At 37.1% G+C, this 25597-nt stretch overlaps 1 protein-coding gene across 1 annotated transcript in view; it reads right to left on the minus strand.

The window, feature by feature from the left end:
- LOC306895421 (glutamate receptor ionotropic, delta-1-like) overlaps positions 1 to 25597 on the minus strand; it is a gene marked incomplete at both ends in the record, with an annotated part of 178328 nt that overhangs the window by 9935 nt on the left and 142796 nt on the right. The window contains 4 exons of the mRNA XM_079458642.1: positions 546 to 665; positions 817 to 978; positions 5443 to 5616; positions 10230 to 10283. Coding sequence (XP_079314768.1) covers positions 546 to 665; positions 817 to 978; positions 5443 to 5616; positions 10230 to 10283 — 510 coding nt within the window. The remainder of the gene's footprint in view (positions 1 to 545; positions 666 to 816; positions 979 to 5442; positions 5617 to 10229; positions 10284 to 25597) is intronic.

Raw genomic sequence — 25597 nt, forward strand, 5'->3', positions numbered from 1 at the left:
ACTGAAGAAAGACCGTAAATACATCAGTGAGAAAACATATATATTCTTGCCAAAGAAAGGCATGATCTCATCTTCCCTACTTTGGGCTCAATATCACACCTCTGCGGAAGATATCAGGCAGGGCCAGTTGAGCTTTTTGGAGAGCAATAATTTGGCATTATGTCTTAAACATCTTATGCATGTATAAAGCACATGAACAACTACATAGACAACAAGATGACAACCGCAACCGACACATAAAAAACTGTGCAAAAATTATTTAACAACTATAAATAAAATCTCTCAAGAAAACTTTAAATCAAATTCTACTTACTATACCTCTACTAGTTGGAGTTTGTCCAAAAACTATGAGCATACAATGCCAGTATTTGGAAATATTTAATTCAATCATGTAAAAAATCTGGCAAATTAAACTGCATCATTACAATTTCTAGAGATACATTATTCAAAATTAGGTAGGAAATGTAGAAAAGCATATTAACACGGGGCACCACCCCCTCCGGCCGGCCTTTAGAACCACCACTGTCCTCCTGATTTCCACTTACCCGTTTGACGTCTTTCCCAAATGTTTCGCTGTAACTGGTTCCCAGGATCTCAAACTGAACGTGAGAGTTTGCTCCATTGCTACGAAAGTCCATTAAACCAGTGAGGCCCGAAATTCGTCCCTGCAGTGAAAGACAAATTAGACTCAGACACAAACAAATTGTTTAAACTAGACCCATTTTATTAGACTGCACTGAACTTTACTTATGTTGAGTTGAGTTGAAGTGCACCAAATCGAATCAAATGCAAGTGAATTGGAAAGTGGCTTCAAACCTTTTGGATGGTATCCAGCATGGACCAGCCTCCGTTCCAGGGCTTGGTTGACTTCCGAATGCAGTTTAAACTAGCCATGCTATGCCATTTTCTGTCCTCTAACTTTCTGTAGAAGGCATTGGCCAACATCAGCACGCTGTCGTACAAGTACAGACTAGAGACCTTGAAAACACACAAAAATGAGAAAAAAACTATAACACCTTAAAGCATATACGTATAATGCATTATATAAAAAAGGTTAAATGTATTATTTATGTCTTCTAATGCACCAAATAATGCATTGGGATGCATACGGTTATTACATTATAACACTTATCAATTCATTGTTGCACTTTACGGTTTTGATCTGGTTATAATTCTTTACAACAACATTTTATGTATTACAACACACATTAGGAACAATTATAATGCATCACACCCTTTAAATACATAATACATAAAGGCTTTAAGTAAAATGTTACCAAAAAAAAACATTTAATAAACATTAAATATAAATATACAAACAAATATCAGTGAGTATGCACTGTATTATTGTTTCTCAATCATACTAGTGATTAGTGTTAAGTAATGGTTAAGTCTATGAATTAACATTATGCAACTCATTCCAGCATAAAACATGCAGACTTTTTCGATACCACTTAACTTACATATAAACAGTATAATTCTTAAAGATTACATTAGTCAAAATCTCCCATTGACTTACAGTACATTATAAAATGATCACCATTAAAAATATAACCTAATATACAATTTTATCATTCCCATACATTCCCCTTTTCTATTATATAAAATTGCACAGTAAGCTAAATTGTGATCGACTTTTTCATTATTTCTCCCTTTACACTTTTTAAGCATCATCGAGCATTATGTGTTGATCACACAGCCGTCATGCAGACTTGCACACAGCCGACTGAACACAAGACACATGCTGAGTATTATGACCATGTCAATTTATTTCATTTACACACAACTTAAGCTTAAAACGTAACCTTAAACCATTCATTCCTTGCATGAGCACTGGTAATTACTTCAAGAAAGTACGAGCTATTTTTCATTAATTTTCTTTCTACAGTTCTCTAACTTTCTGAAGGACGGATTGTGTGTATGAATGAGAATGAATCTGGTGTTGCTCTTTGGCAGTGAAAAAGAGACAGACAGAGAAAAAGAAACAGCACTGCAGGAGGTTTTTGCATGACTCTGTTCCTGCAGAGAGCAGCTATCGTGCTGAGAGACAGCACTGTTATCGTCAAGGAGACGGGAGTCTGAGGAGCCGCGCAGCCAAACTCGATGTCCCCCCCTGAAATGTCATTCTGGTACAACCACACACTTATGAGGAAATTGGTGCATAAAGAGAGACAATCGAAGACGTGACTTACAGAGGAAAGTGTGAAAGGGAGGGATAAAACATTGTAATTCATCAATGAAAATTACATCTCCATCCACTCTCTTTACAAGCATTCTACAAGTGAGATGAGAGAGGTTTCACTGCTCTCTCTGTGGGCTTCCTTCAGCAGGGGCCGAGAGACACAGAGACACGCAGCACACAAGAGGGAATATCACCAAGAGGGAAAAAACAAACTGAACAAAGCACAGGCAGGAAGTCTCAAACAGGGAGGAATTAATCTATCCTTTCGCCTCATTCCGTTTCAGGTTCATCCATTTTGCATCCCTCCCCAACCCCTCTCATTCACACAGCGTTCATGGTCATCTGGGTTTACAACCGAGCGTGCACAGCGCCAGTCAGATGCCGGTCTGTTAGCTTGTGTATGCCGAATACATGCTAATGTGCCTCAGGGCCGTCTCTAAAATTGATGGGGACCTGGACAAAATATTTACAGGTCGAAGGCTCAGTGAATATGTTATGGCATATTAGACTTTAGCGGGCACCCTACATCACACGGCCTGGGATGGCGTTCCTATTGAAGGTGGCCCTTATGACACAAGGTCAGCATGAGTACGGTTTTTAAGTTTCTCGCTCATCGCCTAAGAAGCCCTGTGTTCCCTGGATTCCCAACCGTTTTTTCATTAAAAGTAAGATGTGTGCTCGGTGCCAGCTGTCCGAGTCATCAGACGTACCCTTGACATGGATTCAGCTTGGCGAGACTGGAGTTATGAGTCAAAGCATTTTATGCCCGCAAGTGAGACAAAACATGTTATCTGTTTGAACCGCTTCCTATTGCTGTGGAGCTATGACTCACACAGTTACTAGGCAACACAAATAACATGAACCGGTGAGTTTACCTTTGTTCGTGCTTCTGTGTGACTGCGATCTGGACTGCCTACAAATGTATTAACATGGCCTTTTGTAATCATTGTTGTAAAAACAAATGGCTGTAGCTGACAACTGATCGTGATGTGTGAAAAAGGCGTGGTGACGTTTGTTCTTGATGTAATTGATATGGGAAATTACATCACGTAAAACAGACTTTTAATAAAATAAACAACCCACAAAACAAAAGCAACACAAACATAACAAAACCGAACATAAAGTCCAGGCCTGGTCTTCTCTCGCCCTTCCCTGTTGTCGCTCTCTTATGCTTCCGGAGCTTCCGGAGCTCCTCCGTGAGAAATGCGATACCGGTGCACGCGCAGCTGTTGTCTGGCCTCGTGCCATTCCCTCACGGCTCTCCTCCTGCCCTACTCGCCTCAGTCTACAAACCTACTTAATCTGTTTACAGCTAATGGGTTTAAATGGTCTATTTCAATTGCTTTGTACACTGACTTCTGATATAATCTAGTAACACTGTATACCGACCATTTCGGAAGATACAAAGCTGGTCCAACATTTGTCCAGAAGAAGGACTTCCTGTTGCAGGTTTTTTTAAAACTGCACAAATGTTTAAACAGAATACAACCAACAGAATTTTTAAAACCTAATCCAAACGATAAACACTTATCTTTAAGCTTTAATTATATATGGAAGATTAAAAATTAAAAAATAAAATGCAACCAGAAGTGCTTCTGGACCAGTGTTTACATCTGACAAAGTGGTCTATATAATATTTATTATTATTATTTCCATCTTTTTCCGAGAGGATCTAAAACCCATTATGTACTGTACCACACAAAACATTTCCAACATGTAAACATAGAAGGCCACTTAGTTGAATGAAGTCTGTACAAATTTGACTTAACATCCAAATGTGAAAACATGCAGCGTTGCGCAATTGTTCTGATATCGCAAGCTTTAAATCCAAACAAGGAAAACAAAACAGCAAAATGAGGCCATCAATTAGACAGATAAAAGCTCATGGCCGCCCACAGAGCTTTTACTCAGCATTCCACAAACTGTCAGCGTGCAGTGCTGAGACCCGTGGCCTGAGGGCTGCGATACACAACGCTGAAACCTCTCGAGTTAATTAAAACATCCAATCTGTCACAACACTGACTCAATCTCTCTCTTCACCCACCACCGTATCCTTAGCGGAGGGGGAGGAGCATCCCTGCGGTTGCTAACATCTTTAATATCCCCTCCTTTTGTTGTAAGAGACTTAACGCTGCGTTTGTGGTACCGCTTTGACATCAGCTGGCCCTCTCTTCATGAATTATTGAGACAGTAAGCCCAAGACAAAATGTACATGGATTCGCAATCTGTTCTGAAAGAGGGAAAAATACCTAAACAAGGTTTTGTTAAAGCCAGAAACAGATCCAGCTTTTAAATGTTGAGTTAGTTAGGCGGGTAAAGGTTTCACCATTATAGCTAGCGAATGTGATCTAACAAGATTATATTTGTTAGTGCGTAAAAGCACGGGGGGCACAGCGGGCTAATCTGGATCAGTGGCGCATGCCCTTGTTTTGAATTAGGAATCTAGAGAAATTAAGCGATACGGCAAAAATTAAATATAAAACATGACACATAGTTACTGTAACCCCTGAAACTATTAAAACCATACACTGGACCAAACTAAAGGGATAGTTCACCCAAAAATGAATATTCTTCATCATTTACTTCCTTACCCAAACTAGGAATTTTAATTGAAAATTTTCAGTTTGGGACAACAATGATTAGGTTTGCATGCGCATCAATATTGCGATTATTTCCAATAATCAGGGAAAGGATTTAATCGCAGTTACATGTTTACATGACATGAGAAAACCTCTTTGCTCCCGTTTACATGGAAGTTCTATTAGTCTGATTATCTGCTATAATACCAAGCACAAGCGATGATCTCGCGTACAGTAGGTGTGTGTTACTGTCCATCATGTTAATATATTAGCGTGAATCGGGTCGAATTCAAAACACCATTATGTGGACATATTTTATGGTTATTCAGCTCCGTGATTAATATAGAAATATGACGGAAAATGTCTCCGCAACGGTGGTTATGAGGGTCTTAGACAACCATAGTTGGGAAAATAACAATAGTAGTCAAAGGAACTGAAAATCGCTAACATTCTTCCAAATATCTTTCTTTTATTCAATAGAACAAAATACATTTATACAGGTTTGAAAAAAACTTGAGAGTGAGTAAATGGTGACAGAATGTTCCTTTTTGGGTGAACTATCCCTAAATCATAACTTCCTATTTTCGTTGCCAAGAATGACCACTATCTCACATGTAGATCTATTTCTGATGAATGAGTCTAAAATAACATTGCGATTTTAAAGGTTGCTAATATACACACCTCCAGAGACTGCAGATACCCCTCCTGTGGGTCACAGAGCAGCGAGGAGATGCGATGGTTGTTCCTCATGCAGCGGATGTTGGTGTCTCTCCAAAGCGGGAAGATCTGCCTAATCACCGTCATTCGGCCCAGAGCGCTGTGGACGAGCTCCATGATCTCTGTGTCACTCACCTCCTGCACAAACACACATGGACATATTCAAATGTGTTAATAAAATTGACCTGGGCAAATGATCATAGTTTGGTCCAAATGCATCTGATATGCTAACAAAATAGATGTAAGGTTTGCTGGTCTTTACTGGTTTAAGTTTGTTCAGGTTTATCAATGGTTGGTAATCTTGAACTTCCAGTAAAGCTGGTGTGGAGCTGTTTTAGTTGGCTTCTAGCCTTACCAACTGACTCCCACATTGCTTAAACATCAGCATACCAGATCAGCTAAGAAAAAAAGATGTTCCAAGCACCTTTCCACCAACGATATGTCGGAAATACGGCATTACAAGCATTATGTTGTAAGCATGTAGAGGATCTGGCACTGCTGCATTATACTTCAGTTAAGGTTTGGTTATGTTTTAAATAATCTATGAAATCAGATTTGTATTGGATGTAATGCGAGAAGGAAAAAACGCTAAATAAAAGAACAAGGAAATTCAAAAATGCGCAAAATGTCACACACAAATGCATAAGTACACGGTCCTGCTGGTTTAGAGCACAGCAGTGAAGTGAGTCTTAGCATCAAAACATATTGATCGAAACTCAGCGGTGCCTCAAATAAACTAAGAAAAATCAAGATCTGTCTTTTATAAATATAAAGTCCTTGCCTGGAATTCCTACACTCACACTGTCTAGAGAAAGTAAAGCTGGGAATCCAACTTTACAAGGCATTTTCCATAATACTTTAGGACTGTACAGTACTGGGAAAAAAACATTAAAGCAATATTATATATGGATTGACTGCAATAACACTGCAATAAATTACTGAAATACAAAACACTGATCAAAATACTTTTTTGAAACATATCTGATATTACTATTAGTTATAATTGTCTAAATTATTGTCTGCTTTATACAGATATGTTAATCTGAGACTAGTTTCAGCATCTGTTTCTTCGTGCTTTCTCTCACCTATACGTAACTTCATATTAATTTATTCTATATTTAAAATTTCGGATAATTAAATCACTTAAGGATTCCGCAACCAAGAAATTTTAACTTTTTTTAGTATGCCATTGGACATTATTGTCCAATTATTTATAAATTGTGTTCTCCTTGTGGGTACATCTCCACAACTTTTTTTCATCAGGTTTTGCTATTATTTCTTTGTGTACACATCCTCAGGGATTAAGCTCTACCTAAAACGCATGGCGAACACATATTACTGTCTCACCAACTTTAATTAGATTTTTGTATTTAGTATTATTATGATATTACCCTTCAAAGGAACACCACCCCATAGGCATAATTTCTACTTCATGCTCTCACAAAACCATGTGCTCATTCATAAATTAATCACGTCTACGGAGTGTCTCTGTGCACCCAGAAAAATCACTGATGTTGTAAATGAGCTTTTGACTAAGTGACCTTCATATCCAGACTTGGTATTGTTCAGGTCCTATGGTGACTATGATCTTACAAAATATCTTTAGCAACCTAATGGTGGGCGTTTAGACAAAGAAGCATGACAATACACGACAGGAGGACAGAACTGAGACAAGTCACAGTGTGGAAAGCTGGGAGATCACAGACAACCTCCTAACACATTAATCAAAACAGCTCTGCCCAACATATACATGATCTCTGGTGCATGTCCCTGTCAGTGCTATTAATTATGCATGTCCATAAAACTTTGCATTCATCAACAAGGTGATAACAGACAAAGTCAGGACATCCAATGTCACTATGTAATTAAATCTCTGCGGACATCTGAGCACCTGAACATGCTGTGTGAAATGTGACTTTTAATTGGAGCTTAGGAGTCTCTAAATATAGCTGTGCATTACATCTGTATTTGAACTTGTGACATCACTGCTAAAACATGCAGGCCGGTTAAACTGTGAAGTGCTTTGTTGAAGTCTCTTTAGGAATTGTCTTATCTGCAGTTCATGCAAAATCAAGTCCTGGAGCAATCTTGAACGGTTTTTAACACAAAGCTTAAAGGGATAGTTCATCCAAAAACTTTTAATTTGTCATCATTTACTCACCCTCACATTGTTCCAAACTTGAATAAATGTCTTTGTTCGGCTGAACGCAAAGTAAGATATTTGGAAGAATGTCAGTAGCGAAATAGATCTCATCACCCATTTAGTGGAGTCAATGGGCAACCCAGTATCACGCCAAGCATGTCAGTGTCATCCTTTGACTCCTCTAGGCTTACATGACACGCATGTATGAAGGTGAAGTATCATTAGCAGAACGGGCCGATTTTCTTATGTTTTTATCATTCATGAGTGATGTAATGGTATTTTGTGTACGTTTATTACTTTCTGGGCCATTTTAGCATGTAACCCGACCCCACCCCTACATCTAAACCTAACAGTTTGTATATTATAATATAAAACACAACATGTAACAGGTAGATACAGATGTGTCTCTTGACTGGTTGTTTAATTATGTTCGCTTAGGTCGTGCAACGCCATTGAAACTTGGGCGTTAACGTCACTGGGTGGGTTCCTTCCTGGAGCGCAGTTGTCAGTGATAAAAACCTACTGTGCTCACACAATCATACGGCTTTAAAAGACTTGTTTGTAATATTTGTAGTTTTTCAACTCTTTTTGCTGCGTGTTTGAATAAATGCCTGTGGCTGACTTCTATTTGCTTGTTGCGTGTTATTTAATCGTCTGGAGTTGGGTAGGTTAAGGGTAGGAGTGGGGTTAAGTGCTCTAAAATATATTATTTTATATGTAAAACTGAAATGATTTAAATTGTATTTTTAAGTGCAAAGAACTGAGTGTGTCATGTTCACGCTGTAGCAAAGTTTCAAGTAAGCAAGGAAGGAGGCAGGAACTGGAGAACATAAAAGCAACTCTTAAGGTTGGTCCTTCTCACCCTTCCCTGTTGTCGCTCCTTTCCCTTTAAGAAACAACGTTTACGTTAGAGCTCATAATTGGTTGGTTGGAAATACAGCTATGTTAGAGATATTTTGTCTTCCTCATTCAGGCTAATACATTTTTGAATAAACGTTTTGTATGACTGAAAAAGCTGGAGGCGTTGCAAACATTGCCCTTTCGAGGGTGGAGACTTTCCTTAAAGGGTTGTTGGTTACACTACATAAACACCCAAGCACCTCAATCTTTTAGATTTGCCTTAATTTTATATTTATAGGCATGACTTTATAAACGTTTGTTCCTTTAGCAGACATTGACTTTCAATACATTAGGTGTCAGCCGAGTTCATTATTTGGTTAGGAATAAAAAAATTCAAGTTTTGAAACATGCATACTGATAATTTGTTTACAACCAAACTCCATGTTTCAAGCATCAAAACAGTCAACTTCAAAATGATATTCAGACTTCAGACATCCAACAATGATCCTGATGGATGAAGCCCATTAAGCCTTAATTTGTGAGTTTCATTTCAACTTTGTGTTGAGTCACAGGGAAATTATTCAGATCAGACTCAATTTCAGAGACTTTGGGATAAACAGAAGCATCACGGTGATATGATTCAGTTAACTTCTAGGCCTACATATTTTTTCAAAGCCTAAGGTGACGCATTGCCTAAGTTTTCTGAATCTCTTGATCTCTTTTCTCTCACCTTTCTCGGATGTGTGTGACTGCTTTAATTTGATCTCGCTGAAACCTGACTACACTGTGCAAATTAGCAGAGATGAAAAGGGAATTAGGCTTAGTGAGAAATCAAATTACACAACAAAAGTACTATGGAAAAGCTGTATTCGCATGGAAAGATATACAGTATACAGTGACTAGGCAACCTAATTTATTCAGCAAGAACGGCTGACTTCTGACAGCATGTGCCACAGAGAGAGAACAGTGATCTGACTTATAGTTGGATACAGAAGTTGATTAAGAACTGGCGAATGTATTAGTCAAGGAGTTTGAGCCTTGTAAAAAATAGATCTTACGTGTGGAAATATTATTTGATACCACAGATTTTCGGATTGCAAGGTAGCAATGAAAGCTAGACAGCGCTGCATCTTTGTAATGTGTATCTGAATAATTTGAATATATTATGTATTATATAATATACAGTATATATAAAAAACATAAACACACATAATAATGCACACTTCATATATTTATAAAAAGTATTATATATACAGTATATTTAATACAAATACACAACCCAAAGGACTACACAACCTTTAAATCATACCCAAAAGAACCATCTTCCTCGGATTCACCTGTCAGAAGAACTTGTTACCAAGGAAACGAGAACAGCGCCAATAGAGCTCAACCAACATCTCCCATGAAGCTTTGCAAATTATGTAATTAAGTCACTGTGTCATGATCTCTATTCTAAGGTCTCCAACTTTTATCTAACAAAGTGGGAAAAAAAGAGAAAAAGAACGAGAGAATGCCGGGCAAAATGTGGCAATGAGTTCTGCCAGTGCAATAATCCACTGTCAGCTTTGCTCTAGCATGGTGACAGCATATCCCATACTGAATGAGATATTTGTCACACATCAGCTGTTGTAAATTGAAATTGGCATTGACATTGCCAGACTGAATGATTTTGGGCTGTTGGTACCTGAATGGCAAAAGCTTTGAGGTCAACGTCTCTTATAAAACAGATAAGAAAGAGTTATGAAACTCATTATGAATGTATGCTTACCTCATTGGCGTACACCCAGTGACTGTCTTTTGATGCTAGATTTGTTTCCACAGCCTGCAGAAAAGAAAAGGACAAAGGGATACGAAAATTACTGAAATGAAAATAAACAGCTATCTTCAGCTCTGCATGCCAAACTTTTAAGCTCCTCTCAAGCTGGCTATGTACCGAGCCAAGGACGCCCTTTGAAACAATGTATTGTTGTGAAGCACTCAAAGACACGTTGCATATATATGTTTGATTTTGCACTTCCTTTGAGCGTTCTTTGCACATCTCATCAATGATTTTTTAATAGAACAAAGCTTTTTATGGTGAAACTGTTATGAAACTAAGATTAGCCCTGCAGGTGGGAATTCCTGTGGTTTCTGTCAAAACCGTATTCCTTTAAGAATATATCACAAAACAAAAATTCTGTCATTATTTATTCACACTGATGTAAATGTGTTATTATATATATATACTGTATATACATTTTTATTACATTTTATGTGACCCGTTAAAACCAGTCACGAGTAGCAGAGGTATATTTGTAACAATTGCCAACATTAATATCAAATGTATTTTATGCTAAACATCATTAGGATATTAAGTTTCCTACCGTAAATATATCATAAAGATATTCGATCAAGAAACTTCTAACATTAAAAGTTAGTCTGGGACTAGGCTTCCCTGTCCAGGAAAGCCCCAATAAGTTTTATTTTACCCAGCATGTGCAGTAGTGTTTGGTGAAACTAGGCATTGTATGCTTTTAGCTCAAAGAAAACAAACCAACGTTTTAAAGCTTTTGAGCGTCTCATCGCAAGTTTGATGTCAATCACTCCCTGCTGTATGAGCTCCAGAGCGATAAACACAGTGCTCCTCAGGGGACTCCTCAGCGGCCAGTGATCGCATGGAGCGTCTGTTTACTCGCGCACCCTTGCTGATACATACAGAATAGACTGCAACACAACTTGGAGGTAGTGCAATTTGTGAAACGATTTAAAATCTGATAAACTTCCGCTGTCTCTCTCAAATCAAATAGGGCACCTGTGGTGAAAAGGTGGATGTCGATAACATGAAATGGCATTGGCTCCAGTGAGTCATGACATCAAGCCTGTACGCTGTTATTCATTCAGCCATTCAATTTCTATATTAATGCTACAGAGTTGCACTACAGAATTGCAATGCGGTCGCAAACCAAATAAAACACAAAACACTTGCATGATTTTTAGATGTGGGTGTAACTCTCAACAGAGGGAACATGCACTTTCTACAAGCAGGTTTAGGGAATATACTGGTTGAACTGTTGGCAGCAATATAATGATACGGCCACACTGCATGATGCTTCTAATCACCCACTTTTCTTATCAAATATCTGTATTGGGTATATCTATACTCTATTTATATAGGATAGTGAGATTATATTTTTTAAACCACACAGAAAGATGAAAACTAAAACACATTTTCTTTCATACAGCATTCCTAAGTGCCCATATCGAGCAGGAAAAGAATAAAAAACAGCCGGGGGCATCTTGAGGGTTTTGTAAATCAACTTAAAAAATATTGATCCAAATCATATAGAGCTGCTCTTAGCTATAGTTACTGCACAGCACATGCTTCTCATATGATTCAGTATAGAGAAAGTTACAAATCATTGCCACGCATGCAATTCGCAAAACAGACCTAATCATCATATAAAGAATAGGTTTGCCAAATAACCAATTTGACATATACACTTGCATGCTAGGATAATAATTATTTTGGCTTTGATGGGTTGGGAGTCTATAGAATGACTAATCTAATCCAATGAACCCACTACACTTATCATCATCTTTAAAACCTTGTCTCAGTAACCTGAAGGAGTCTGTGGCTATTGACTGACAAACTTTACAAGATAAAGATTCTCTGAGGAACCTCACATGCAGCTATCTAGAGACCAGCAACACTCTAGATGTCTCACTTGCATGTAATAAATCATATCATCAGGAGATTTCATGACAGTCAACCTGTTCCTTGGTAAAAGGGAAGAAAAATCAAGCCTTCTATATCTAAAAGAAACTCGTGCTTTCCTGAAAAGACAGCTTTTGATCCCGCTATTCCTCATCTCAACCTTCAAAGACGCTCCAGGTCTTTTGCACAGTCACATTTTCCCCTGCTCAAAACGTCACGTTATTACGCTGAAATGCATTGCTTTAGAATCCCTGCTGTTTTATCATGCTTCAGAAAGAGAATATGGAACATGACCTTACTTTAATAAGAATAGGATAGATATATACTGTACTGTCTCTGGTCTTGTTCAGCAAAGAAAAACAAACAAATAAAAAAACTGACGGAGATTTTTTATATTAAGTCAGTTCTTTCTGCAAATAGAGACTATCCCTTGAGGGATCCATATCTAAGCAATGGAAAATGGAAAAACTTTGTCCAAAGTCTTGAAAAGACGGATAAATCCTGACTGTTAGTCTGACTGAGCTTGAGCATTGTTGCCGTGCTTTCTGAGCACTGATTGCGGTGTCCAGATTCTCTCCAGCTGTGGTGAACCTTGTTCAAAATGCTTTAAAAAGGCAAAGGAATTACTTACCAGCCCTTTAACTTCCTCTGCCTTTTAGCTCAACTGGCAGAAAACGGCCCTAAGATCTCCAGGGTCATGAGGCTCGATTCCTCTAAAATGCACACTCAGATAAAATGGCTAGAATAAAAGCGTGCCAAATGCAAACTGTTTTCCTTTAATCGATGCCATTCTTGCTATGCACCGTTGCTTTCATTAGTGCAGTTCTAACAAAGAATTATAGTAAACACCTATCAGCACCTGAGCAATCCCAGCATGCACGGCTATCAGGAAAACTTGTATGCCTCCCTAAGGCCTGCCCTCTGTAACCTGTGTGCCTCAATGACACGTGCCCACAGCAAAGGTGGGTAAAGCCTCCGCTCTGAGGATTTGCTAAGAACCACCACCCAACAAACCAAATGTGGTCCAGGTAATCTGTTTGTGTGGGTCAATGTGGGACACCACTGAAAGGTAGCGTGAAACTGGGATATAATAACGTAATGTAACACTTTTATCTATTTTAAAAAATAATTTTCAAATAAATATATAAATATATAATTTGTTATTTAGTCAATTTAAACTACAATTAAGGCATAGATAAAATGTTATAGAACATAAAACCATTTTAATGCCGATTTTATTTTAAGGTTAACTGTCTCTTTACATTTTGAGCACGGATCAAACGTGGAGTCATCATGTTGAACATTTTGAAGATCTTCTCAAAAAGAGAAAACCCTTAAAGAATAAAAAACTGATAATAAAAAAAGAGTTTCTCTTTTAAAATGTATTGTTAAATAATGTTTTTCATTATTTGCTAATTATTTTATTTTCTTACGCTTACCCACTAAAAACAGTTTCAAAGCCACACAGTTTACGATGTTTTAGTGAGTTTTTATCCGGCAAGTAGACATGGGAGAATCGCCACCCGATCTACTGACAGATGTCGTAGACTCTTGATGACTGAAATCATTGTTGTCTTCTCAGACATTGGATAAAAGTCAGTCTCTAAAACATTTACATTTAGTCATTAAGCAGACGCTTTTGCGTTTGTACGAGTTTGTTGGACACTGGTGTGCGCCGGACTGCTTAATGGCGGAAACAAGCATCCGTTGTGGGTTTCAGGTTACAGAACGTGTTGCTTTATGTAACTAAAAACCAATAGACTGATGAAAATGCGGGACATTTTCCCACTATGCGACGTGCGGGACAACGCAAAACGGGATGGGTGGTCACCCTAGTGCAAACATGTGTGGAGGGTCAGATTTTGCAAATATACAGTATCAACAGTGAAACGATCATATTCATATACTTAATAAACATCTTTACATACTTAAGCAACTTCTTCAATAAACATTCAAAAATGTGGAAAGGTTGACGTGAGGGTTTAGCATGGGGGTTAGAAAGTATCATTTGCTCAGTACGAAAACAGAAATATATAAACTTTTACATTTACATTTATGCATTTATCCAAAGTGACTTACATTGCATTATCCAATACAACCTTTGTGTGAAGGTCAGCTTTAGGGATATACATTTCCATTACCATTTGAAAAACAAAGTAAGTCTATGAAAGGTCCTGACTAATATAACAAGCTTGTGTGTGTGTGTGAAAGAGAGAGATTGTGAGCGAGTAAGAGAGAGACAAAAATAATAAATGTGGAGAAAATGGGAAAACAGCGCCGAAATTTAAGAGAAAGAAAAGGGGCAAAAGTGGATTATTGGTAAGTAACATGCCTAAATTGTCTCAGTAATTTATAGACCTATATGGCTCAGAAAATAAATACGTGCTTCGTGAGTGAAAGCACGTATATGCTGCTCTCAGATGGCAATAACAAAACACCTCCATAATTCAATTCTCACTGGCAGAAAAACCATAAAAGAGTAAATGCATTAGCTGACGTAGATCTGCACTTTAAAATGAAAACCACTCTGCAATCTGCTGCTTTTCACTCCACATTCTCCAGACTACATCACCTGCCTCTTTCTCAGAAACATCTGTTCTATTCCTGCATTGATTTCACCTTTTGCCTTCTTGGCAGAAACTGTCTTACTATAGAAACTTACGTGAATGTGAAAATATTGTGTTTCAATAGGTTGTACCCGCGAAATTCCTCTTTGCTATGTCATAAGAAAACTTGTTGATTTTGAGAAATAAATAAATAACAATAGAGGATGTACCCTTAAAAGATGCTATTGTAAGATTAGTTTTCACTTTCTCGGCTAAAGGTTCACAAAGGCCAATCGCAAAAAGAAAATCTAAGTAAGCCCTGAGAAAATACGGAGAATCTCATGGTCAATCTTACGAGAAATTCGTCCTATCAAAGTTTGATCTCTAAACACATAGCCAGGTGAAAGCTCCTCACTCAAAAATAACGTTTGATCAAAAAAGGGTTTAAAGCATGATGACATACAATCCAGGGATACAATAAAATATCATCTGAGCGCCACCACAAGGATGAAGAATGTATTCATTACTTAAAACCCAACAACGCCTGTCATACAAAAACAAATAATCTTTATGAGTTAAAGCTAGGGACAACTTAACACAGAATTGTTTGTGATGTGATATTGCACCATACGGCGCACAGCGATTGGTTAATGGAGAGCATTACTGAGCTCTAACTGTCTCTTTCAATTCTTAAAGACCAAAGAGGATGGAGAAAAATGCACATGGGTACGAGCGCACATCTCTTCTTTATTGCTGTGAGCACAAGGTGAATGCATTACCATCAAGCCCCATTCAACGCTGTGAGAGCACCCGTGACTCAGAAACATATGTCCTCAAAATAATGACCAGCAAATTTGCAGAAGAAAAATAAAATCAATATGCACTACTCGCAAAAGCCCATCTACCAAATTTGGAACGGAAGAAAGGACACAGGAGCTTAAAAAAAGTCATAAATCAGATGCATGATAACAGACTGCATTTATGTGTATTGATAACTCAACAATAGACACTTCCTGTACTGCCTTCTCTTTAAGTTCCATACCACATTGTCACGTTGTTTTATATAGTATGTACATATTTGTTTCATGTCTATTTCACATGCATGATAGAGTTCTGACAAAAGCAAAGTTCACTGCCAAGCCACCAATAATTCTATGAGACAACACAGCAAAAGTGCAGCTAGGCATTTTCCATTACTTCCTACTGACAGACCAAGTAAATTGCTTTCCACACTAATAGCTGCAGCTTCCCTTTTAAATTAAGCCAGACTACAAACAAAGAAAATCTAAAAATACACAATAGAATTCAGTTAAAAAGATTGTCTAATTTCAGTTTCTTTTAAATGACTTTCGGCCATCCATTAAAGGCAAACATTTGAATGACGTGTTTCTTTTATCTTTAGGCCAAGAAGAGCCCATCGAAGGAGACACAGTGACCAGCTATAGTGTGTCGTTGCATTAAATGTTACTTCCAAATCTAACAAACAAACAAACACACATCTGTAGGGAGATGATACCACCACCCTTTCAGTGTAGTCAGAGCTTTAAGCAGATCCCTTAAGGACAAAGTGAGGAGAAAGAGAGAGAGAGAGAGAGAGAGAGCGAGAGAGAGACACAACTCTGTTATGGTTGTAGTATTATACACCAGACACCAATGTTGAGGCTGTATCGATGGTTTCATCGGACACACACCTGGCCCAAAGTTAACTTCTAATCTGTGTTTGGTTATCAGTTTGGCTAGTGGCTACTAATATAACAATTTATTTACATTTCATTAGTATTATTATACATTTTTAATCATGTTTTTTGTATATTAATTGTATTTAAATTACGTTTAAAATACTCAAGAGTTATTGATGCTTTGCGGAGGTCTACCGGAAGTTAAGTTTGGGCCACAGAACGTTTATTTTGTTGCCTCAGTAACCGTCTATAACAGCCTGGTCTGTCTACAATGAAAGCATTGGATCTACAAAGTTCAGCAAGAGTAAAACCATTGTATCCAATTTTAAATTCAAAATTTGTATTATTGTGATTAGTATTGTTTTTATTATTATTATTATTATTCATTACTCATTATTATTATATAATGTTGGCTCTTCTTCAGGCAAAATGTAAAATGTAATTGTAATAAATGTTTTCATAAGGTTACATCGCTATAACAAGTGCAAACATTATTTATTATTTAAACTATTAGACTTTTATATTTATGTAAGATGAAGAGGCTCTGTGGAAACAGTTTGATCAAGTGAAATGTCAGGGAAATGTTACCCAGGTTCTGCTGAATTGTGCAAGTACAGTATAAAGCACTAACTAGGCTTCTGACCATCTCACCCTCTGACCGTTAGGATTTATTCTACGCTCTGGAGCCAGACAGAGCACATAACAACCGTATTGTTTAAATCCTCACACACTCTAAAAGTTTGTATCATCTTTCTTGACAGTCATAAACATGTTCTCGCTTTTCATCTCTCTTTCTTTGCCTCTCTGCAGACCTATCGATACGTGCAACAAACAATCAGCTGAAAGCCAATGAGAATTGATTCCCTGACACTGAGATTTGTGGAAGAGCAGGATGTCTTTGATGGTCTAGAATTGAGTTCAGACTCTTGAATCAAACACCTAGTGATTGCTGTCAATCCGCAACAGTATAAACAAGAGCGAAACAGAAAGCGATCCATTCCGAACGAGTGGCAAAGGTACGTGTACGTTTGGCCGTTATGAAAAAGTGCATCACCTTTGAAAACAACTTTTCTCTGGGGATATGCGAAACTGCATGTTTTCCTAATCTTGGTGGGTTAATGTTTTCCTCTATATCGCCATCTTTGTTTGAAACATCAAATTGAAGGTTCCTTATCTTAATATGAGTTGGAATCAAATGACGTCAAATAGATGGTGGGATAAGAGGTGGGAACAGACATTAGACATTGAAATTTTACAGTCGTGTGTAAATAATAGCCAGATGGGGCATAGAAGGTATTTAATTCCTTTTCAACGCAGACGCTACAATATTACAGCTAAAAAACTCATTGAAAACCTAAAAATCTACATAAACTAATTTATCACATTCATCAACTAGTTGGATGATTGATCACACTGACCCATGTTCACTTTTCCCTTGTCATTTTTACTCTCCTACCGCAGCACACAGATTCACAATTTTGTTTCAGCTCTAATTCTAAGCTGGACCTTGTTAAGTGAGATAGCCTGTTGCTATGGCAACTCTTATCCAGGCTTCTCACTCAGAGAGAGTGTTTAATTGAAGATGGAAGGGCTTTAGACAGTGGCTCTCCGCTCAAGGGAGCAACAGGTATTCATGCGATTGTGAAAATGAACATTAATGGGGTGACTATCTATCCACCATATGAATTAAGAATATGAAATCAATACACTCCAGGCAAAACAAAAGAAAAACAGACATCCTCAGGGAAACCTAGGAAATCTATTAACTTATTTATCATTCTTCCATTTGGTGATATGTTTGGGTCTTTTCTGGCCTGCGGATATAATCATTTGCATGCATAAACATGTATAAGATGCAGGATGCACAACTCATAGTCACACGTTAATTAAGTCCATGAATCTAAATAGGGCAAACAGGCTCTCCATTTATAACTGACTCCGTCAACTAACAAGGGCCTTGATTAAATATTTTACCATTCACAAACTCCTCCCTCCATTTGCTTACGCTAACACCCGTTGCCATGACGAAAACATTTAACCTCCCCATTTATGTTAATACATGCACTGCCCTGATTATGAACTGAAGGTTGATGTTGACAGGCTGGAACAAACCAGCACCAACCATTGTCCAACCAATCCATTATGTGGAACAAACATTTTACAAGAGAATCTATCCATCTGGCCACTTTTGAATAATAATAAATAATGTAAAAAGAAAGAAAAAGTACACAAATCATACTTTTGTATAATGAATAGTGTTGAAACGTTTCTTTAAAGGGATAGTTTACTGTAGTTCACTTTCGAGAACTCAAATCCTTCATGTACATGACTAAGCAATCAGGGCACACATATAATAGTGTCATCAGCTGTGGTTATGTGCAAACGTTCCTTTTTTTCACAAATTTGATGTAACATGTACACAATTTTAAGCAATCTTGTTCATGCAAAATCAAACAGCCTATACACAGTCAGAGCAATAATGAAGAGCTGATGATGTGTATTGTATAGAAAAACTGCAAATCATGTTTTTAAATAGATGGAGGACATTTCCCCCAAAGTAGCTGCCAGCTGTCTAACTGCACTTAAGCTTGACCTGTATCTGGAAAATTCCTTACAAAGATTAACCTTTACACAACAAAAATCAAGTTTTGACAAAGGGTTTCTTTTAAAGCATGATTCTCCATTGTCAGCTAATTGTCACATTCAGAATTGTCACATCCATAAAAGTCTATATTCTTCATTAATGGGTTCAGAAAAACAGCTTCATGTTCTGTGAAGAGCAAACTCTTCTCAATTTGTTGGGCATTACTCATCCTGGTTTTTACATTTTAATTTACAGAAATCCTACAAGGTATGAGGGGGGGGAATATAAACAGATCAATATTCTCTGTGACTTTGCATATCATGTTTTGTCTAAAAATGTCACACCCATAACGGTGGAATTGCGCTTTTGTGTCTGTGTGTGGTAAGGCAGGATACAAAAATAGGTTAAAGCATTAAAACAATAAAAGTAAATGGAGAGTCCTTATAATGCAATTGCAGTTTTTGTTTATATACTGAATGTGTACTTGAACAAGAAGTGCACAGACCTCCATTACTGCCGTGAATTATATTCTGAATTGAACAATTCTAATGAACAGTATTTTCAATTTTAAGATAACAGATGTGAGGGAATGGAATCATTGAAAGTAATGAAAATGTGTTCTCTTACAAATACAGTAAAATAAATCTGTGTGTTCGCGTGTGTGTGCGTGCGTATGCGTGTGTACAAAGGATGCCGTTTGAAGCCTTTGTTACAGCAGCCTTCTATTAGACAATCTTAAGGCATTCGTGTAACATGAAAAATAATTATTCATTCTGTGCCCACCTGGACATTAAATTAGTGGGCCGTTAGCATGCAAGTTATGTTTTGCTTTATGTGCTGCTGTTCGCACTTGACCACACTCTTTGAATTGGCCCATTCGGAAATGAAGGCTTCTCAAATCACATATGCACATGCATCATAATAAACTCAGATGCTGTCAGTTGTGTTTTGTGCCATAACAGGGGCTCTAAAAAATACATAATAACTTGTGCGTGTTCAAAGACACATAGCGTGTTTATAGTGCATTCGGAGGCCGATTCCTCAGACTGTGTTTATGTTGCCCGACACAGCACAGTAGAGGGGAAAGAGAGGAATCGGACCTGCTGCGTCTTTGTGATGCCTATTTCCCTCTGATCGTAATCCTGTGGGTGATGATGATGCGAATTAAGACTATTAAAACTGAAATGTGGTCTTCGAAGCTGGTTACTGACATTTATTTTAAAACACACAACCACAGATGCTATACCTCTGTTTTAAACAAATGTTTTTTTTTTCATTGACAACATTATCTCTGGTGGTGCAGAAGTTATCTCATTTACACACTGAGAGATTTGTATTATCTCTTAAGAGACAAAAACAAAAAAAGAAGAGAAATAATTCACAAAGTTTGCTGCTCTCTTGACCTGTCGCTTTTGTTTAAGAGGACCTACAGTGTATATCATTAGCCAAGCGCCTTTTATGGGATCCCAAAAGATTCATGCAGCGAGGCTTTTTGGAGTGAAAGTGGATTACAGACCTGCGATTACTATGCAAATAATTTTTGCAATCAAGATCTTTCAATTTAGAAGAGAGTGGGAAAACACATATGCTGAAGATTACTACTTAATGAAGTGTCGCTGTAATACAGTGATAGTGCTTATTTGGTGAACAGAACACTAGCTCACACGCTGCAAGATTCTCCTCACAACCACCCTCAACAATGACGGAGAATGTTAGCAGAACTGTAAGCTGAACAGAATTTTTATATTCTTCAATAGTCAAGGCAACACAATTGTGAAGCATGTCAAGTTTTGTTTATTAAAAAAAGTCAATACAAGATGTTTTTCTCAATTCATCTATTATAATGTTTGTCTGTGTAACACAACATTAAATTGGATTATTGTGGATATATAATACTGTGTTTTCCAGGCTGTAATAGTCTAGACTAGACTAGACTAAGCAAATGGAATGGAATAGTATATAATAGAATTGTTTGTTTGTTTGTTTGTTTAATTAATTCTTAACACTATTACACGATCTCAGGCTATATTCATGAGAAGCGTTCAATCCATACACACGTCTGTTCTATACACAAATCGATCAATACACAAGTTGGGGGAACAATTTGGATAGAAGAGAACAGAACCGAACAGAACAGAACAGATGAATAATTATGTCTTCAGATGTTTATAAAGACCTTACATTATATAGACCTTACATAGACAATCAGTATGTTCACGGCTCCCCTTACATTGAATTCGTCATTTTGTATCTACATTATCTCTAAATGTACAAACATTAGGTGCTTCGAATGGGAGGGGTGGAGGGTGTCGTTGGTTACAATTCACGACCTCATCGCTAGATGCAGATACATTTTTTACATTGGACCCTTAAAAAAACGATATGATCACAATCTTCCTTTCATTTCTTCACAAACCATGGAGGTAGGACATCTGTACGCTATGCATTGATAATTGATGTTTACATACTTTTTGCATTTACATCTGGCCATTTTCCCATTTTAGGGTTACAGCCCACTGGCTTTGAAACAACTGGAATCGGATACATATAACAGCATTTCTAAGAAATGATCTTTACTCACATTGAAACTTTTATTGGCCATTAGTTGTGAATAAAACATAAATATGCACAAAGTCTAGTTCTGAAAATGAACTCTAAACCTTGGAGTGTCATTTCAGAGCATGAAGAGACAGTAGGTGTGTGAAGCTAATTTGCAGAGGCGTGAATGTTTCTCTGGAACCAGTGGATGAAAAAATTGCTTAAACAGATACTCTTGACTGACCAATTTGTGGTACGAACAATTGGAGCCAGCTGTAGTGTTGAATAAAACTGCTCTTTATTATTGTTATTGTAAGTCACTTCAACAAAACAAGACATCTCTCAGTGGGTGAGGCAGATATTCACTCCAATTTTTCACATCAGTTAGAAATGCGTACTGAATATCAAGCTAGCAGTTCTGTATAATAATACCATTATTCTTTTATGGGATGGACATACATAAAGTGAATTTTGACGGAACCCCAGTACGTTCTTTCAAACACTCATCCACATTATATTAAGTAAAGGATGATTAATTTGGATTTAACACTTGGGTGTTAGAGATCTTTTAACAGTGCATGATTTTTCAAATTCTATGAAAGAAGAACCAGTCCCCACTGGTTCAGCGAGGATCGTCCAATCAGCTTCCATTCACTGTCTGGCTCAATCTCTTTCTCTGTTACATACTGTACATCAATATGCCGGCACCATTGTCTTCTCACACTTGCTCATGATTACTATTTGTGCGGCTTGAGTGGGTGTTATTTACCTCACTTAGAGGTGTGACATTTTCAATTATTTGAAAAAGTTTGAGCTTTATTGGTCCTGTAAATACAGCACATTTTATAAACAAAAGTAATAATGCAGTATAAAATAATAATTGTGTAACAAATTGTGTAACTTGAAATTGGAGTCAAAAGAAATGAATACAAATAACAGAAAGGAGAAATAGCATGATTACACACTGATCACGTATTCCATATAGACTAACACAAGCTCAAGTGACTGAGTCTACGGCTTTCTGCTCACCTACTGTGAAAACTAATTAATTCACCTGTTTTGCGATCAATAAACATCCTCAATTCCACACAGCCTGTGCCTGCGTCATGTTTCATAATGTCAATCTGAGTTTACAAGAAACTGCTTGGCTAGACCAAACTTTTCAAGGACAAAATCGAAAGATTACGTTTTTAAATTACACATACATAGACAATTTAAGAGTAGTTCATACAATTCAACCGCACTTATTTTGGTAACGTTATAATAAGCTTCCATTTATTTACATTATGCTAATGTTTGTTCATACAAATACAGTACAATTAGTCATTTTAGCTCAAATATTAATAAATATAGCATGAGTAAATGTTTAAATAACCATTAGGTTTAAATTCTACAGTAAAATTCATTTATTCAAGTTTTTTTTTCATTGTTTTTCATTTCATTAGTTATGCTGACTAATGTAAATAGAACACTATTGTAAAGTGTTACCCGGTTTTTCGGATGTTGTACACATGAGTCTTTGACCCTTGCTATGTGTAATCTCACACCCCTACAGAGTGGTCTCCTAGAGGTTTAGATGTTTGCATCAAGAGGGTTGACCCTGAAACTAAAGAGTTATTTCTATAATTTTGTGTCACGCTCATAAGGCGGCCACTTAGTCCCTAAAGTTAATTACTTGGATGCAAAGTGATGTCTAAATGGGAAGTAACTACACTTAAAGGTCTAGCCATTATTGTACATTTTCAATGACACCGATGCAAGATGAAGCTGATTATGTGTGTTTACATACATGGGGGGGCTAGAGAGTGATGGGGAAAAGAAGACGACACCATGATCAAAGCCTGTATTTTCCAATCACTCCTGCCTCCATTAGTTTGATGAATGAGGCGAATCCACCCCACAGACAGGGCCAAAGTCCTGAAAAATGATGCAATTACGTGTCTTTGAATAGAGAGGGGTGCGTGCAAGAAAAAGAGAGCGAGAATGAGGGAGGATATGTCTTTGTGGATATTTCCAAAAGAAATAAGAAGGGAACATTCACTCTTTTCCTTTATCTATTAAACGCCTCTGTGCTGGAATCCGTCATACAATCGCACAGGGGGAACTGACCTGGATAAAGCTGTTACGCCACAAAAGAAAGATAATCTACACTCGCTATCCAAAAGTGAACAAAATCTTGTTTTATACAGAGATGCAGCCATTTATTAGCCCACAGTGACCTTGTCTTTTGCAATGTGAACAGATATATCTTTAATTTGACTTTTAGAACTGTATGCTGATGAGGTAAATTTGACTTTGTGTAAATTCAACCATTGCTGGGGTGAAGCTCTGGCCTGTGAGTAGTTCACTTGGGATATGCCCATATTGAATTCTTGCTCTTACCTTGTGAATCTTCCTGGTTTCTGATATTGATTAATAACTAAAAATAACTACAATCCAGATTACGAATTCACTAATATATCAATTATCTTAATATCTTCATCTTTTCCTCCTAATAGTGCTTTGATTTTACACATCGTTCTGTGTTTCTTTCAACCTTTTATATTCAATATTTGAACCTTCCAAACAGCAGGCAGAAACACAACAGCAAATTTCCCACAACAGCTTGTTGTTGCTCAGATTCTTGTCGACACTGTCTATTCCTCAGACACATTACTCAGATGTCTTGAATTTCCCCAAACTGAGCATTCTTCACATAATGGAAAATCACAGAAAAAAAGCAACAGCGATCACATCTACTGTATAAAAATCGTCAATGACACTAAACCATTGAATTACCAAATGTTTTCTTAATATGTTACAACTTGATCAAACATTGCCTTAAATTTCAGAAACCAATGAGCTTCATCTATATATTTATAAAACGTGACCAAAGAGACAATGTTATTGACCACACTATCACATGAAGACTATAATTTATGTCAAGTGTAAAGTGAAAGTATTGGTCAACTGTTTAACTTTTAGAGATCATTTAGAAATTCAGGCTTTATGCACTTTACCTACTTCAATAAAAAGTATAGTTCCTTGGACCAGTAATAATTTCAAAATAGGCAAAACTGGAAAAATGATCATTTTCACATGGATATAAAATTAGTTTGACATTGTTCGGATCGTTTTGCTTCAACTAAAGGGAATTGGACCTGTCCTTGAAGTTATTTCTAACTACTGAAATTATATATTTATCATCCCATACAGCTTATTTTGCTATCTCATTACCGTTATACTTCCCCTGGTCTGTTTAAAACACTTGACTCTAAATGGCATCAGCGGAGAAATATGCAAATCCCACAGAGGACATTTTAATGGTCTTTCCAGAGTATAAAACGCAGAAGAAAGCAGCTTTTAGTAGCTTTTAATGACCCTCTAAAACAATGACAAACCAGCTTAAACATGACTGAAGCTGAAAAGTTTAATAATGCTGTTACTGCTAAAATTTGGCATTTGCCCAACTGCTATGCAAAACATTGGTTTCATTTTTGTTTGACAAAAGAAAAATAACACACTACTAAAAATCTAGCCTCAAGGCAATAAAATAACAACAAACAATTCTTTCTTGCCTCTAAATGGTATAAAACTGATCTTAAGTAAACATTTAGCTACTAGATGCATTGTAAAAATGCAATGCATTTGAACTATACATTTCATAAGTAAATTCAATCCCAACAAACCTAACCATCAAAAGAACCAAACTAAACAATCAAAGATTGTCCATAGCACATATTGCGGAAAATAGATGAAAACATCTGCATTTTGCAGGCAATTGCATCCAAAGGGATATTCAAGATAAGAATCAATGTCACGATCTTTTCATTGTGAACCATGAGTTAAGTTACTGGAAAGTCTATGCTATCTAGTTCTGCAGTGAGCAGTGTGCTAGTACATTTTGTTCAGACATTGTATACTGAAATGCCAGGACTTTCAATTGTTTTCAAGCACATTTGGATTTTCTTGTCTTCTAAGACTTTCAAGTACATTTCAAGCACATTTAGAGTTTTTTCTGAACTTCCAGGGCTTTCAAACACTTTTCAAGCATGTTTTAATGACTTTACAGTCACATTTCTAGGAATTTACAAGCATATTAAAAAAGCAAAGTTC

The sequence above is a fragment of the Barbatula barbatula genome, assembly GCF_947034865.1.
Source record: "Barbatula barbatula genome assembly, chromosome: 6".
Classification (NCBI taxonomy): domain Eukaryota; kingdom Metazoa; phylum Chordata; class Actinopteri; order Cypriniformes; family Nemacheilidae; genus Barbatula; species Barbatula barbatula.